The following is an 18,280-nucleotide window of genomic DNA, read 5'->3' on the forward strand; positions in this document are numbered from 1 at the left end:
AATTTGTGAAGAAAAATGTTATATATATCTATAAATAAATTTAATAAATAATTTTTACAAATAACTATAACATGTATAAATAAATTTATAATAATTTTACACAAATACCCCTGTTTAATAATCAACATGGCGGGCGGTGGGCACGCCACGCCTTAAATTAATGGGGGTCGTTATTGGGGAAAGCGAAAGTTAGGTGTCCCAGCAGCCATTACTTGGACATGTTGGAGAAATTAATTAATGCATGGAATAAAACTCAAGAATTCTTTGGGGTTAGATGGATCCATCGGGTCAGCCATCCGTTGAGTGATGACTCCGTCATCTTTATCTTTAGAGATAAAATCTTTAAAAATACATATATAATTTTATCATAATTATCATTTAAAAAATATAAAAATACAAAAAAAAATTTATTCGATTAACGCACCATCATGAACGCCCCCCGCTGTTCAGCCCATAATTTAAACAGGAGAAGTAAATTAGAAAATTCAGCAAATAGGATTCGACCTCTAGTACAACCGCAAACATGAGGACAGTAAGTATTTTTTACTTTTTAGGATCGCTCCTTATTTACTGAATTATTTCTTGGGCAGAACTCGAACACGAAATCTGGGGCCCAAAGAGTAACACCCCAACATATTCTAAAAATGCAGAATGTCTTTGCACAAGTATTTGGATGCTTAACCTAACTTTCATAAAAGAGTATATAAAATTCATTTAAATAAAGTTTTGATAGTAAGTCAATTAAAAAATAATTTATTTAATTATAGACACTAAATATGACAAGTAAAAGAACATTTATATATATTGAAATCATCTATTCTAAATTTTTAAATAAATACATTGAAAGTGAGTTAAGATATTTTTATACTTACCTAAGAAGGGCTCTTAAGATATCCTATTCATCGGTATTGATCATTGATATTGAAAAAATATTGTCTTTATTTTGTCCCAGCTTAAGATTTGAGCGAGTCGCACATACACCCTAGTACATGCTACTTGATCGGCATCTCTGAAAGACAGGAGATTTTGTAACATTTTTGATTAGTTGTCTTGTATTTCTAATAAGTTGTTTGATAAAAAAAAAAAAAAAGGAACAATTTTTGAGGAACTATTCTATCAGGAAGGCCTCTCAAATTTTTTGAACTAATCTTCCAATTTTGTCAATATCAAATATAATTAAATTAGCTTAGGTATATCTGCATCACCCAAACCTAAATAGTTGGCGTTAAATACTTGTGGCCAACTATCATATCATTCAAGCAGAGTGACAAGGTCAATTACGGATGCTCCAATCTTAAGTCAATAAAATAGAAAAAGGGTCCCATGATCAAACCTTGAAAAGAGTGAATAATAGAAAATTAGAGTTACCATTTCTGTGTAGTTGGGGCTCATCTTTCTATAAGTGTCTACTTTATTGCTTATTACTGATTATTTTTAGGCCTCTCCTCATTTATTAGAATATAACAGCCGTTGCTAACATTATTTTTAAGGTTTATAACCCACAAATAAAACATAATTTGAGGAGTTATTTCTAGGGCTCTAAATGAGCCAAGCCCAATTGTAACGCCCTATTTTCTCACAACGTGCATTATCTTGAGATTTTGGAAATTTTTTTTTTTTTTTACATCATATACACAACACAAGCCTCTTGACATACATACCTTTATCATAGTTATTTTCTGACAATTTCGATCGTACCTTCTTAGCATATCAAATTTAAGAATTAATAGACTAAAACAAGTAATATCAATCATATTAGCAGAAGTAAGATTGAAACCTCAATAATATTTAACCAACAATTCCCTTAACCGACAATTCCTTTTACAATAATCAAATCGATATTTCACATGAAAATATCAAAATATTACATAACATTTGAATATCGTAATCATGGACAAAAACCTACGAAAACTAAACATAGCCGCTATATCTCGATGATATTCTTTCCCTTGGCGCCACTGCATTCACCTGGAACGTTTGAATATTCTAGGGACATAGTCCAAATTAGATGCTGAATCATCTAAGTGAGAGTTTAAAAACATTTTCATGCAGATATGCAAAATCATATGCATAAAATCGATAAATCCTGACATGCCCAGCCTAAGAGAATCCCACACAGCATTTAGCCCTAACCGGGGAAAATACAATCCCTCTAAAGGCGACACGACCACACCGATCCATTAGCAAACCAATCCTGCTTAAGAGAGACAACCTCGACATATGAACCCGAGAATCACCCCATTGTCATTGTTAGGCTTTACGCTCCTACTCAAAAGCATTCCAAAACCCAACGCAACCCTAGCCCCAAGAATGTCACATCAGCACTATCCTTGGAATCGACGTCACCTCGGCATTAATGTTATTGCTCAAAGGAACCTGGGGTAGTGTCCACTCTCAGCCCCGCCACTTGGGTCCCGTAGGGTGAAGTCCGTCTCAGTCCCGTCCCAAGTGGGTCACCTAACATTAATCCTAGGTACGCATCCCGAGTGCTGTCACTCTGGGCTACGTCACAGGTTACCAACCCACGTCCCACATAGACGACACAAAACAAGCCAATGTCGAAAATCATAACATGCATAGCTTAAAATCAACATTTCGATATATGAAATTTATCGTACGAAATTTAATGCATGTGTAAATAACCGTTTGGACAATCCATCACATGTCACTTAAAGTAGAACCACTCACCTTTAGACGAAATTTCAAATTGACAAGCGCGGTTTGCCTCGATTTGCGTGCCCTCTTCTCTCTTTGCACGAGTCATTTCACCTCAAGCCGCAAGGTACCCTAATCACCCAATAATATAATTCTCTCCTTAATTTTCTCACATTTTCTTATTTTCTCATATTTTTCTTCTCTAATAATTCAAAATAAATATCTACACAACTATTTTCTCAAATATTTTTACATAATAATTTGTAAAATAATTTTCTAAGAATTTTGGAAAAAAAATCAAAAATTACCTATGTGGCACGCGCCCCCACGCGCCTAGGTGCGTTGCTGCTAGTGAGGACAGCGCGTGCACTGCACGCGCATTGTCTTCTTCGGCGAGCTGGTCGCCGGCGGTTGCTTTGATGCCCCCGAAACCGGTACCCCCCGAAAGCCCACGAGGAGTCGATCCTAACCCCGCCGGTTTCAGGCCAAAAGGCCACCGGAAAAGCCTCCGATCGGGCACTTACAGGCGCGGGGGTCCGTCTCCCTTCTCCGATCAGCCTTCGAAACCCCTTCAAATCGCCTCAAAAATTCACCAAATTCTCCAGAAATGCTCCTTTTGCCTCAAGGATCAAAAGCCCCTTATTGGATTCCCTCGATTCGCCCTCAAACCCGAGCTATTTGGTGCTTCAAAATCAGCCGAAACCCTTGGTTATTTATAGGCCAAATCCGACCCCCACGTGGCCAATTTTCGACCAAACATTTCCCCACACGCTTCCTAGACTAGCCTAGGCCATGCCCTGGCGAGATTTTCTGCCCAAATCTCCCTATTTTCTGGCCGAATCCGCCACCAAATCTGCCATGCTTTGGCAGATTTTCAAAAATTGCACTTTAGCCCCTTAGAAACTTTCTTTTGCATTTTGGCCCTTATCCTCAAGCCCCTGATCTTTCCAACACCACCACTAAGACCCTCAGGATTAGTATTCTTCATTTATCCTTTGAAACTTCTTAAAAATTACCGTTTTGACCTCCCTCTGGCAAATTTAAAAAATTATACTTAGGCCCAATTGATCAATTTGACCTCAAATCCACTCGATTCAACCTGAAACCACTTAAGGGTTATTCTATACATCAAATATTAGTCCTAGACACACTCCGTTGATTTTTTGGATATCGTCTATAACAATTCAGTAATACGACCTAATTGGTAGCTGTATTTTTGCTGTACCGAAAACTGTTCCTGATCTTATTTCTTTTATCACTAAAAATCATAATTTAAATCACTTGTCGATACTATACCATTTTCCTTGGCTATCTAGGGTCCGGGGTACTCCCTCTGACTAATTCGGTCGTCCAAAGCTGCGTTAGTGTACCCTATAGTCTTATTTTTTCCAAAATTCCATTTATGCCCTTTATCAAATATCATTTTTATCCTTAAATTATTCTCGGGTATTACACCAATTATTTCTAGGGTTGAAAATGAGTCGAGCCGTTTGGGCTCGGCTTGGTATTCAGCTCAATATAATCTTGCTTGAATTCATTTATTAAGATAAATGAGTTGTGCTGGAGATTAGCTTTAAAATTTAATTTAAAAATAATTAAAATTTGAGTTTAATAAAATTTGACTTGTTAGTTCTCGAGCTAGCTGGGTTAAAGGGTCATGAATAGTCCCGATTAGAAGTTCACGATTAGATATAATAATATATGTATATATAATATATTAGATATATATTTTATAAATATATGATTTGACATACATACATATTATTATATTATTTATTAAATTATATATTAGATATATATTTTATAAATATAATATTTAACATACACACATACATATCAACATTACATATATATTTTCCCCAATTGTTTTCTCTCTGTTTCTCTTTTTGTCCAAGAAACCCATTTTTTCTCTTCCTCTATTCTTGCCTCTTGCTTTTCTTCTCCAGCCCTCTTCTTTTTGTCACATTCTTCTCTCTTCCACCTCTCATTTCGTAGATATTTTGTCTCTCCTCAAAAGGTATAATACAAGCTGTGTAGCTCGACCACTACTTCTCGTCGTTGTCCCTTACCGCTAAAGCCCGTCTTCGCTAAAACCTATCGTCATCGACTTCAAAGACAAAGAGACGCACTGTTGAAGCCCATCGCCTCGCATCTCTTATCGTTGTCTTGCCTTCATCTCTAGCCACTTTGGCCACCGTCGACTATCACATAATCTGCTCTCTCCATCAATCATGCTCCAACATCGTAGCAAGCTCAACACAAGTCAAGCCCGAGCGCGGATTATGTTGACTGAGCTCAAGCTCGAGCCTAGCTTCTAGGCTCGACTTGAGCCTAGCTTCTAGGCTCGACTTCAGCTCGAGCTCGAGCTCGAGTCTAAGGCCAGATTTGCTAAGCGGAACCAAGCTCGACTCGATTGCAGCCCTAGTTATTTCAACACAATCAATCCTAAATTAACAAAATCCCATTTACCTCCAAAGAAGTACAAAAGCAAACCATTTTATCTTTGAATTATATAAGCAAAATAGACTCTAATTTATCCGTGAATTGTGAAAGTAAAATAATTTTTAACTTTTAAAATTAAAAGCACAATATAGTGTTTGAAAATTTAATAAAAAATTATATTTATTGAGGAAAAATAAGAAAATTTGAAGAATTTTGTACATAAAAATTCAATCAAAAATTAAATTATTTGGAGATTATTTTGCTTCCACAATTCGAAAATAAATTAGAGACGTTCAAAGATAAATTGGATTTCACTTTAGTAACAGACTGATTGGCTTTATGCAGTTTTTTGGAGATAAGTTAGGATTTTGCTTGAATTTAGGGATTAATTAAGGTTAGTGGTTATAATTTTTTTACTTCTTTTTTCTGTTTTTTCTTTGTTAAATCATTAATTGACGTCATTTTACTTCACTTAAAGGTAAGTTTGATAAATGTTTAAGATTAATTGGAATATTATGATTATTTTTTTGACATGTAAATCTAACTTTTTCGTGTGAAAAATAAGATTCAAGGGGTTCTAAATTAAATTGCATAAAAATGAAAATAAAAAATGGATATAAAACGAAATAAAAATGAGAAAACGTGATTTTTCAAATTACTTTTGATGGGTGGTTTATCCATCATATCTCTCGATATTAGGGGTGAGCATAACTTCGGTTAAATCGAAGTAACCGAACTGAACCGACAAGTTTAGTCGGTTCGGTTCGGTTATTTTTTTTTTAAATTTCGATTTAGTTAATTTTTTTTTTGAAAATTTCAGTTTTTTGTGTTCGGTTTGATTTTTTACTTGAAATAATCGAAGTATCCGAACCAAGCCGTATATCCATAACCCCTCCACCCGCCCCCTCCCACAGGTTCTGGCAGAGCACAACAACCCATGCGGGTTCTGGATAAGTACGGCACCCCACACGAGTTCTGGCAACTTCACGCGGGTTCTCTTCCCAATAGCCTTTTCTTGTCATGTTCTCCTTCTCCATAACTCCATCATTTGCCTCACTGGTGACGTAGCTTCTCAAGTTCTCCATCCCTTACCACAACCCCGAGAAGTTTGTGGACCACTACAACCACCCTGGCAACGTTGGCTCCTTCGAGAAAGACGATCCGATGGTTGGCACCGGCCTTGTCGGCACCCCAGCCTGAGGCGACGTGATGAAACTCTAGATCAGGGTCGATGAGCAGAGCAGGAATATCGTCTTCTCCTAGTCCACAACCCTCTTGTGGTAGCTGTTCGTCCCTTTTGAGTCCGTGCCCCACCCTTATAAGAGAGAAATCTCCTTCTTTTTTTCTGCTGGCCACCCCCCACCGCCATCCACGATAGCCGTCACCAGCACTATCCCTTAGAGACGAAGAAGCTGTCTCACTTCAAAATCCTATGTTCCTAACGCTCACTCCAGATTTGTTGCTCAGCATTCATCTCTGGATCAAGCAGCTAACTATTATTCTTCTTCCTCGCTGCAGCCTTGAGGTTAGTTTCATCTCTAGATTTGTGCCTCTTCATCGGCCATCGGTACAATCTTAAGCTACCATTTTTTTTTTTGTTTCTCTTATCATGTTCATTTAATCTTATTATGTGTCCAACTCCATGCATTCTTCGTATATGTTCGGCCATATGGTAGTCAGTTTTTGGGTAGGTTTCGGTTCGATTTTTGGTTCGGTTAGTTTAAATTTAAAATCGGTTAGTTCAATTTTAGTTACTTCGGTTAGTGGAGTAGTTCGGTTCGGTTCAATTCGGTTATTTGTTTAAGTTTGGTTCGGTTCGATTAGCTAAAATCAGGCAGTTCAATTCGGTTATAACTGAATGCACACCCCTACTTGATATACAAGTGATGTTTAGAAATTTATAAATATTTAAAGAGTAAATTATATTATTAAATTTTTAATTTATATTTTGTAATAAATTAGTTAATCATATTTTAATTTTTGTACTCAGTTATAATAATTAAGAATGACTTAATAATTATATGATATATTTTGTTATTTAAAATTAATATTAACCATTACAATAATTGCATTTTTTTTTTCTGATAATGCATTCATTGTATTTTATTTTTAACTAAAAAAAATATTTGTATTAACTACAAATGTATCGTGCATTTATGTGGTGCCCCTAGTCCCACATCTTGGGTGCCACCGTAACCCACGATTATAGCTGCATCCATCTATCAAATTTTTGAAGTTCGGCTATGCCTCTTCAAGTTAAGGCGCCTTAGGTAGGATTCGAGTTTCGTTGTTTTCGTTCATCGAAAACTTGAGCCCCTAAAGAAAAATAGCAGCGGAGGACACTCAAATCTCGATCAACCTACACGTTTGGATTCTCAAAACTATTAAAGAGACATGATAAGATAATATGAGCAAATTTACATAAAATTCATAATTTATCAATAAATAATAAAAATGTTAATTTTACCATAAGATTCATTTGTTCCACACACACATAACACAAAACAAGATAATTCACTAATAAAACCCATAAATATCAAAAGTCCTTTTACGACTCATTAGTTGCGTCCACCAATGAAATTTCCTCTATTACTGCTTTCCCTATTCTAGAACCTGGCATTTCCTCCATTATTGTTTTCCCTTTTATAGAACACGAGCCATTTGTGTTGTTAGTGATAAGATCTAAGTTTTAAAATTTAGTAAAGACTATATAAAATAACAAATCATAAATTCATGACAATGAGAGAAAAATATGGAATGAATCATGCATGCAGATCTATCCACCTCATCCATTCCGAACTCTTGGTGACCCATATGATTTTTTCTAGGACCCTAACATGAGTTATGTTCAATCAAAAATTCATAATCTCATGCCTAGACAATCATCTATCATCATATACAAGTAATAACAGTATAATTTAAATAGAAAACATATTAATCCTTACAAAATTAGTTTTTGATGCCTTGATAGCCCCATTTTAAAATATTTCTTCACAGCGTTGAAATCACTTATATTATTCCTCAAAATTTTTCTAATAAAATTAAACATAATAAGATAAAAAAATTATTTCTAAGAATAATTTCTATTTAATTTCATATGCTTTGTACTTACCTTACTCTTTAAGCTCACACTGACTACTCTTTTCTTGCAATCTCTCTATGGTGCTACCTATTTCTTCTCCCAATCCTTTCTCCCAAATCTCTCGCTCTCACACCAATTCCAATCTCTCAATCTCCTTCTATTTACATGAGATTGATTTATGAGTTGTATAGTAATATATTCTAAATTTCGTAATTATTCATTAACTTCCGGTAATTCTTCTTTATTTCCTTAATCTTATTCTCATCATTGTCTATTTATTATTTTCTTTATTACCCACTTAATCTTTTTTTTTTTATTTTCTCATAATTGCCTAATAATTTTCACTAACTCTTCTTTATTTACTTAATTTGCTCATTTATTCTTAACCCACTTAATATTTTCTTTATTGCCTATTTCATCTTATTCTCATCATTGCCCACTTAATTTCCACTTTTCTTTATTGCCCACTTAAATCTTTTCCTCATTTTCTCCATCAAGCTCTCCCACTACTAACTCATGGCAGAAAACCTAACCACTTAATCTTTTCTTTATTTCCTCCGCCAAGCTCTCCCACTAACTCATGGCATACAACCACATGTCTCCAAAATATATATTTCTAAAAAATATATACACACCAATTAATATATATACATCAATTAATTATAGACTAATCCCACCTCTTTTTTTTATAATTTAATTTCAATATTTTCTCTCGAACCCGCAACTTGCCAACTTCCCCGCAAGTGCGTAACTATCAGGCTACAAGACTCTCTTATTTACATATATGTAATAATTAATTTTATACTAAACCAATTTTTAAATTTCAAAATTATATTTAGATTTCAAAAATTCCCATCACCTCTCTACTTACAAATTTAATAATATTAATTTTTTTCATTAAATTCCTCAATCCACAAATCTCTAATAAATTATAAATAAATTATTTTAAATACAGAAATTAATTATTATTATTTTTAAAATATTAAATCGTTATTATTTATAATATTTTAACAACGAATAAAAATTATTTTAAAATTAAAAATAAAATATAATAAATACTTATTATGTAAAAATAAAACATATTTAAAACGTGTTAACTTTTACACACATCATTTTTACATACTTTTAGATGGTTTTGATTTCCAAATTGGGCGCGCCGCCACGGAGGGAAAAATCAACCTGACCGTCCACCAGGAGCCTAATTTTCCAGTCCATGCTGTCGGTTTCATTAAATGAGATAAATGTACACTTTTGATATAAAGTATTTTTGGAAAATATTATTGGAGACGAAAAGCATATATATTATTTTATCTAAAAAATTGAATAATTTATTTTTTTAAATATTATGAAAAAAAATAGAATGGAATATTTCGGAATCGGTCTTAAGATTATCTCTGTTCGTTCCTTTTGAAGAAAGCATAATCACTAATAAATTATTCATATTTGAATCATAAAGGGTATATTAGACTCTAATTTATATATTAATCGTGGAGGCAAAATAATCACTAAACGATTGGATTTTCTTGTCTTTTTCTTAGGAAATACAATTTCTAATTGAATGTTGAAAAGCATAATTCTCTTAACTACTCTTGAAGTTTGACTTAATTGCAACCATCAATTGTAGGTATTTAATTTGAAAATGGCAATAACCTCACCTTCTATTATACAAATTAATAAAATAATTATTTTATCATTCATTATCTTTCATTTTTTTTTTTGGCTCTCATTTCTCCTTTAATATTAGAAATAAAAAATAAAAAATAAAAAATAAAAAAAGTAGTAGTCGTCGACAATCATTTACACAGCCAAACGAGCCAAATCGAATCAAGATAAAAGAAAGAACTCTAAATTGGGTTTTTCATGAATAGAAAATGAGATTATCGTCAAGTTATATTTATTGTATTTTATTTTTAATATCTAAGTAATTTAATTAGTTGATCATAAATGCATTATAATTTAAAAACATTTAATCGGTCATCGGATTGTTTGAATACTAAAAAGGGAGCAAAAATGAACCTTCTCTAAAAATAATTTTGTTACCTAGAAAAACATTCGAATAGGGGGTGAATTGGGTTTTATGAGATTTGAATTTTTTTTTCTTATTTTTCTATTTTAGAGAAGAGTTTAATGTCTGATTTGCTAATAAATGGGTTATAACAAATAAAAAATGATTAAGTACAAGCACACATAATTTTATAAATCTTCGACTTAACTTAAAGGTTTTACTAGAATGAAACCCGACAAGTTTTTCTTTTAGAAAAAAAAGAAAAGAGAAAATTCATTTAACATATGTTTTGATGATAAAAGTACATTTTGAATAGAATTTGGTGGGCGAGAGTGAAGTTTTGGTCAACCAATTTGGCATTTCAAAAATAATTCTAGACAACTTTAGTTAACTAATGATACGTCTTTGAAAAACTATACTAGAATATCGAGAAAGTGAGAAAAGTGTGCTGTCCAACTTTAATCAATTATTCATTGCATTTGGTTAACTCTACTAATGGGACATGAGATATAAGGCATATTGTTTATCTTTGGTCGACTACTACTATAGCTTTGATCCATTACACTAGGGTTGAAAGATTACTGTTCTAGTTTGTGATTTTTTACTTGATTGATATTTTATGGTTGATTAAACCTATTTCTTACATTGAAATACAAGTTGTCGAGATACTTGGTTGACCAAACTTCATAAAGATATTTAAATAATCTACGATTTGTGTAAGAAGTTGATGTGCGAGTGACATTATCCGTGAGTGGCTGTGCATTTCCAGGTTGATGAGTTCAGTGCCTAGCGCTTTAAAATGGTTGAAAAAGAAAACTTAAGGAACATCATGGCAAACCAAGGTCAAGAGAATTGTACTGTTTACTATCTTTGAAACATCGGGAATAGGAAGATTTTTGAAGGCCATTGACTTGTGTGGACACGATCATTTGTAGGAACAAAACACAAATATTAAGAGTCTCATTTTCTTTCTATTCTCATATTTTGATTCATTTTGAGACCCTCACTTTGGGTTATTGATTGTTTTCCTTTTGTTTCTTTGCCTGGGTATGTCAAGTTTTCTTGTATAGTTCCTTGATTTTTTATACATTTACCTTTTAATCAAGAAAAAAAAAAAAGAAGTTGATGCGTAAGATGACCAAAAAATTAAATAAAAATAATAAATAAACAAAAGAGAAGGCTTTAAGAAATTTTAAATAATATTTTTTGTATTCAAACAACAACAAAAATATTTAAACAGTTCAAAAATAAAAGAAATCTGTGAAGGGAAGGCTTCAAGAAATTCTAAAAATATTCGAAGTTTGAAGTAAAAAATGACTTTCCATAAGTTCGCTATTATCAGCAAAGTCGGTGAAGGTTAACTTTTTGCCTTTTCAATTTGTTGACTCGTAAATGCAGGCGAATATAAAAATTAAGTCTTGATGATAGCCGTGTAACTTTCGTGGACGGAAATGTCGTGAAAGCGTTGTTCTGGTGTTTTTAAAATATTAAAAAAATATTTTTAATTTTAATTTCTATTTTGGTTTAAGCTAACTAAGTAGTGTAGTGTGCGGTATAGAGAGTGAAAGTCAAATTGTTCATGCCAAGGATTATTAGGAATATGACGATATATTAATTAATTGCTCTTAATTAGATGTTCAGTCTGATTGTACGTACTAATATTTAAAAATTAGGAGGAAGGCCACATTGCTCAATTAATGTTGTGAAAAACGGATCAGAAGGACAGAACGCATTCATTACCTGACTCAGAAATGGACAAAAGTTAAGAGGAAGGTGTTATTTGAATATTTATGTGTAGGTATGATAATTAATATGTGGTGATATTTTATATTATATTATATGTTATATATATTCGTACAAAAAGGACAGGATATGTAGATAAATGTCAAACTTGGATGTCGAAACCCCAATATTCACCTTCAGTACCCCGACGTTGCTGGCAATAACCCTTTCACATTTTGAGTCGATAAGCTTTGATTCATGACGATGGCTTCTCTTGTGATGGCATCAGCGGGACGTACGAACGGCCATCTTTGTGGAATTTGGTCCACCAAATAGACTGTTATAAGCCCTATAAATTCCGGAAGTTGCCAGTCATTCCAGTGCATCATATATAAAGAGATCATCTTAATTAAGCTCTAGCTCTCTCATCGCTAATCAAACCCGTAAATATTCTTAATCACAGCGCTGCCGCAATGGTTGCGTCAGTTGTCGGAGATTTCGACTGGGCCAAGGAAGTGAAGGAGTTCGAGGACTCCAAAGCCGGGGTTAAGGGACTGGTAGACTCCGGCCTGAAGAAGGTCCCCAGGCTCTTCATCCACTCACCGGAGAGTCTGGAGAGCTCTCAAGCGGGGTCCAAAACTTCCCACGGCCCTCCCCTCGATCTCCCCACGATAGACTTCCAGGGAGTGGAGAGCGGCGGAGCCCGGCGGAGGGAGGTCGTGGAGGCGATACGCGAGGCGGCTTCAACCTGGGGGTTCTTCCGGATGGTGAACCATGGCATCCCCATCGACACCTTGGACGCCATGTTGGAAGCTACGAGAAGGTTCCACGAGCAGCCCACCGAGGCCAAAAGGGAGATATATTCCACCGATGGCACGAGAAGTGTGAGATTCAGCGGCAACGTTCCCAAAAATGAATTTGATCCTGCTTGTTGGATGGATATTTTAAGCTGTGTCTTCCGAGATGATGCTATTGACCCACAAATTATTCCTTCAGTTTGCAGGTACCCACCATTAATTAATCCTTTAATTTGTCCAAATCCTTTAATACGTACACACACACACGCACACATATATATTGGCTCGAGAATATAATTTACTTTGTTAATTCATATGCTATATGTATATGATTCTGACATGCAGAAAGGAAGTGCAAGAGTACGTCAAGTACATGATCAAACTGAGGGAGACGATGGCGGAATTACTTTCAGAGGCTTTAGGCCTAAGCAGCGATCACCTCTCTCGAATCGAATGCATGAAGAGTGAATCACTGGCAATGCTCTACTACCCAGTTTGCCCGGAGCCGAATCTCACCGTCGGCAACGTCAGGCATTCCGACACCACTTTTCTCACAGTCCTGTTGCAAGACGGCATTGGCGGCCTCCAAATTCTTCACGATAACCAGTGGGTCGACGTGCCGCCCGTTCATGGAGCTCTCATAGCCAACATAGGCGACCTTATGCAGGTATATATATATATATATATGAAACCAAAGACTTGTTCATTCAATCAATCAATCAAGATCAACGGGTACGTAATTGATTAATTTGGTGGATTTTGTTGCAGATGATTTCGAACGACAAGTTCAAGAGCGTGCTGCACAAGGTGAAGGCTCAACCCGTGGGATCAAGAGTCTCAGTGGCTTGCTTCTTCACTGCAAGCACCGCCGCCTCAGCCAAGCCCTTCGGACCGATCAAGGAGCTTCTCTCGGAGGACAGCCGGCCGGTCTACCGAGAATTCCTCGCCGGCGAATACTACGCCGCTTACAAGAGCGTTTACGGCCGCGCCGCCTCTGCCCTCGCTCACTTCAAGCTATGAACAAATATATCCTGTGGATTAATAACTGCTCATAGCTATATAGAGATATGATATGAAAATTAAGACGCTTTTGTAAGTCAATCGTGCATGGGTTACGTTTGACTTTAAAAATACTTAGAATAAATAAAAATATATGCAATTTAGAGTGAAATAAAATGTGTTGCACAATAATGAAGTGATCCTTTTATTTTCCCATGATTTTCTTTGCTCATATATTAATTTATATAATAAAAAAAATAACCCTATAGCCTCTAAGTACATCTATACAAAATATAGACTCCATTCACGTCATAATTTAAAATTATTTTTTAAATAATAATTAATGGGATTTATCTGTAATGGTCTCACTTTTTCTCTTTTTAATTCTTATATTTAATTTAATTTATTAAGATGGGATCTTTGTGAGTGCACATTTGCACATTTTTACCTATCAAAAAATTAATTAATTTATAGCCTTGGGGTATGAAGAGGAGTGAAAATGCTATATGCATGCATGGAATAATTTGGTCAACACCGCTGGCCACCGGTGTTGATTTATAGGCGGATTAATTTAAGTGAAAATACTATATATATATATATATATGTGACACTTAAACTTGATAATTTGGGTAGACTACTACTTAAGAGTCAAGATTAGATTTTAAGTATATGATTGTAAGTGGAGAGTCAAACTGTTTTATATATTATATGGTGCCTACAGATGGCATGAAAGAGAAGCCATCGATATTTTTAATAAAAAACAAAAGGGATCACATGAGGTCCATTCCAACCAGTTAGATTGATAGAATTGGTAAGGCGTCGAGTGGGACTAATGGTGACACTTGAAGAAAAATACTTTCTAGAATTTTTTTATTATTAATTAGTGATGGATATTTTGTTGTTAATTTTTTTAATATTTTTAAAATTTAGTGATGATACTCTCGTTACTAAATTTTTTTCATAATTTTAAATTTAAAATATAAATTTTAATTTAAATTTTTTATTAATTTTTTAATTTAAAAATAAAATAATTCCAACAACAATAACAACATATCCAGCCTTTATCCCACTATGTGGAGTTGACTACATAAATTCTAGACTTTCATGTATTTCTATCTTTTGTCATATCTTTAGATGGAATAATTTCGTCGTTAAAAAAAATAAAAAAAATTAATTTAAAATTATTTAGCTATAGAATAAATCTATCGTTAAATATAAAAATAAATTAAAATTAAAATCTTTTATCCACAAAATTATTTAGTCATTAAAATAAAAATTTAAAATTAATTAAAAATTATTTAGCTACGAAATAAATTCGTCATTAAATGAAAAAAATTAAAATAAAATAAATTTTTTTAATAACTATATAAAATATCACTAAAAATAATAAAATATCGTTTCTTGTTCATTTTTGAGGCATGAGCAAAGAAGGCGGAGAAACAGGAGCCAAATTTATATTTTTGATACTATATTTTATAATTTTTTTTATAATCATTCAAATTTTTTTGTTATTATAATTATATTCTTTAAAATTATATTTTTGAGTCAAATTAATTTAGAACATTTTTTTTTTTTGTATAATTCAAGTTTTTTATTATTTTGATTACAAGCTTGGATCTAAATTTTTAAATCAATTTAATTTATATATTTTGACGTAAAAAGTATCACATATATTTTGTCATCTTATTTTATTTTATTTTATTTATATATAAAAATATAAAAAATAAATTAACTAAAAAATAATTTGCACAAAATGAAGAGGCTTCATGTCTATCTCCACATATAATTAAACTAGATAAGTGTAATGTTTAGTCACTGTGCCCGACTGAGTCACATGATTAACCCTTCACATTTTATTGGACCGGGTGTGAGGGCGCCTGGGATGAGCGATTTACTTTTTGGGACAAGATAAGTGTAATGTGTTACATATATATTTAATTAAAAAAATCAAAATGAAGACTAATCTTCAAGGGGTGTGGCACTGGGCCGGTAGTCATAGTTTATTTTTTACTTTTTATCTTTTAATAATTTGAAATAAAGATGAATTTTAATATAATAATAAAATTTCAACTCACTTATTTATCAACAAATCAAGTATTTATTTAAGGGTAAATTGTATAGAACGCACTTGACATTTGACAAAATTATATAAAATTTGTCAATGTTTAATAAGAAATAACAATAATCATTTATGATCTTAAAAAAAATTAAAATAATTAATTTATCATTCATTCTTTCTCCTCTCTTTTTTTCATTGAAAAAAGTTAAAATTAAAAAAAATATATATCTAGCTTCACAAAACCCATTGGGTTCATTGTAACAGATTTCAATAAATCTCGATGGATTCACTATTTTTTGGGTACAAAAGATGAAATCTCTCATTTTAAGAGCCCCTCACACATTGCCTACGTATGTGGGAGGGATTAATTATGGTACATAGTAGTGTATCAAGTAGGAGACACAGTACATGGTACCCACAAGGAGCCACGCCAACAGAAAAGTGAAATTCTCACATTACGATAACTATGACTCGAATCTGTATCATTACATGTAATTTACTATCTAAGAACTAACCGTGCTACGCCCATGAGAACTGAATTCACCATATCCTGAACTTATTGTTAGCATGTGATGAATAAAGAGGAAAGAAGACAAAAAAAAAAAAATTGGTGGTGGGACCCAATTTGATATTGTGAGCTCTTATTCTTTCAAATAGTTGTCGTCAACATTTGAAGAGAGAATGACGTAGAGAGATTTAAGAAGATGAGAAAAATGTAAATAAAAAATAAAAGAAAAATATTTAAATATAAAGATATTTGAAATATTTTTTTAATATTTAACAAGAATTAATTAATAATGAAGGAAGAATTATAACATTACATTAAATCTTAAGAGTATTTTTTATATTTTTTTTCAAATATCAAAAATATTTTTTAAAATTATTATAGACCTGAAAAATATCACGTGAAATTATTATCTCATTAAGCAAAATTAGTGAAAGCCAAAACTGAGAGTAATTATTCAGTGGCAACATATATAGCCGTCGTGAAAAACAATTAATGTCCAATTAATCAATACTTGAAATTATGCTAAAAAAAAAATAATTAATCACAGTTGTGGCTGCCATGCATGGAATATAGTTTAGTTTAATCAACACTGCTGCTGGCTGTGGCTGGCCACCAGTGTTGACTTTGCATGTAGCATTAATTAATTTAAGTGAAAATGCTACGTATATGCATTATAAATAAATTTAATAATAATTTGGGTAGACTACTACGTACTTCTACTTGGGAGTCTATTAAGATTATAATAATTTTTAAGTAAATGATTGTAAGTCAAGAGTCAAAAACTGTTTTTATCAGCAGTGTGGTGTGTGGTGCCGACAATTACAAATGGCATGATGAAAGAGAAGCCATCGGTTATATTTTTATCAGCAGACAGTCTCTTTAAAGTATCAAATTCCAAAAAATTGGCAAAAAATAAGTCAAATTAAGGCATAATAAAAGGGACAAGAAAGAGGAGCAACCACCAGTTGATCCAGCGACACCACAAGATGCCAAATGGCTACTAATGGACATGAACATGGGTGGTGGCCGACAACTGATCATGACAGTTGATGTATTTTTTTTCTCTTATATTTTTATATTAATTTTTCATATCATAATTTAATTTTTTTATTATTTTAATTATACCTCTAAATTATATATACATATAACCTCCAATTTTGTTCAAATTGTAACAAAACCTTGAAATTTATATTTTATTACACACAAAACTGTTTAATTGGCATAAACTAAACCACATCTTAAAAATTTGCGCAAATTTAAAATTTGTCACAATTTTCCAAACATTAATGAATATAATACTATAACATGCCATTATGACTTGAATAATAAAGAGAGACATATAATTATCAAGGGAATAAATAATTAATACTTTCACTTGACATACAATCAGGGGCAGATCCAAGAATTTAGGTTGGGGGGTTGAAATTTTAAAAAGTTAACATAATAAAATTCTTATATAACTAAAAAGTCAATACAACAAATTTTCATTAAACTTGAGCTCGACGAGGTTTTGAAATAAAAAATTCATCTACAACAGAATCTACATCTATTGTAAGACCAAGTTCTCTTTCAATGTAGAGAGTCATACAATCAGCAAGGAAGTCGTCCTCCATTTTGTTACGAAGTGTTGTCTTCAAAGTTTTCAATTGCTGAAAATGCTCGCTCAGTAGTTGCAGTAGAAATGGGTAATGTCAATACAAGACGAATCAATCTAGTTATCATAATGTATGTATCTGATCTTCCACTGTTGGTTAACTCCTGGCACAATTCAATAAGTGTAGATACTTGAAACTTTTGGTCAGCAATCACATCATGAACATAATACTTCAACTCATATTCTAAAGCACAAATATCTTGACTGCTAAAATCTTCAGGATAGAACTTCTTTGCAAGCGTACAAATATCATCACTATTGAATGATTCAAATGAATTTTTGGGATCCAAAGCCACACTGAGAGAAAGGAGTTCTATCTGATTTATCATTATAAGCGTTGTACTTAACTCCATCAAT

The 18,280-nt window shown here is 32.9% G+C and overlaps 2 protein-coding genes across 2 annotated transcripts in view; one reads left to right on the plus strand and one right to left on the minus strand.

The window, feature by feature from the left end:
• Positions 1-18,280, minus strand: part of LOC127786488 (autophagy-related protein 9) — a gene marked incomplete in the record, with an annotated part of 1,007,132 nt that overhangs the window by 153,250 nt on the left and 835,602 nt on the right.
• LOC127786540 (1-aminocyclopropane-1-carboxylate oxidase homolog 1-like) lies at positions 12,282-13,916 on the plus strand. Its single transcript, XM_052314007.1, has 3 exons — positions 12,282-12,909; positions 13,049-13,370; positions 13,472-13,916. Exons 1-3 carry the CDS (start codon positions 12,380-12,382, stop codon positions 13,721-13,723), a joined length of 1,104 nt encoding a protein of 367 aa, XP_052169967.1. The 5' UTR covers positions 12,282-12,379; the 3' UTR covers positions 13,724-13,916.

The sequence above is a fragment of the Diospyros lotus genome, chromosome 12 (genome assembly GCF_014633365.1).
Source record: "Diospyros lotus cultivar Yz01 chromosome 12, ASM1463336v1, whole genome shotgun sequence".
Taxonomy (NCBI): Eukaryota; Viridiplantae; Streptophyta; class Magnoliopsida; order Ericales; family Ebenaceae; genus Diospyros; species Diospyros lotus.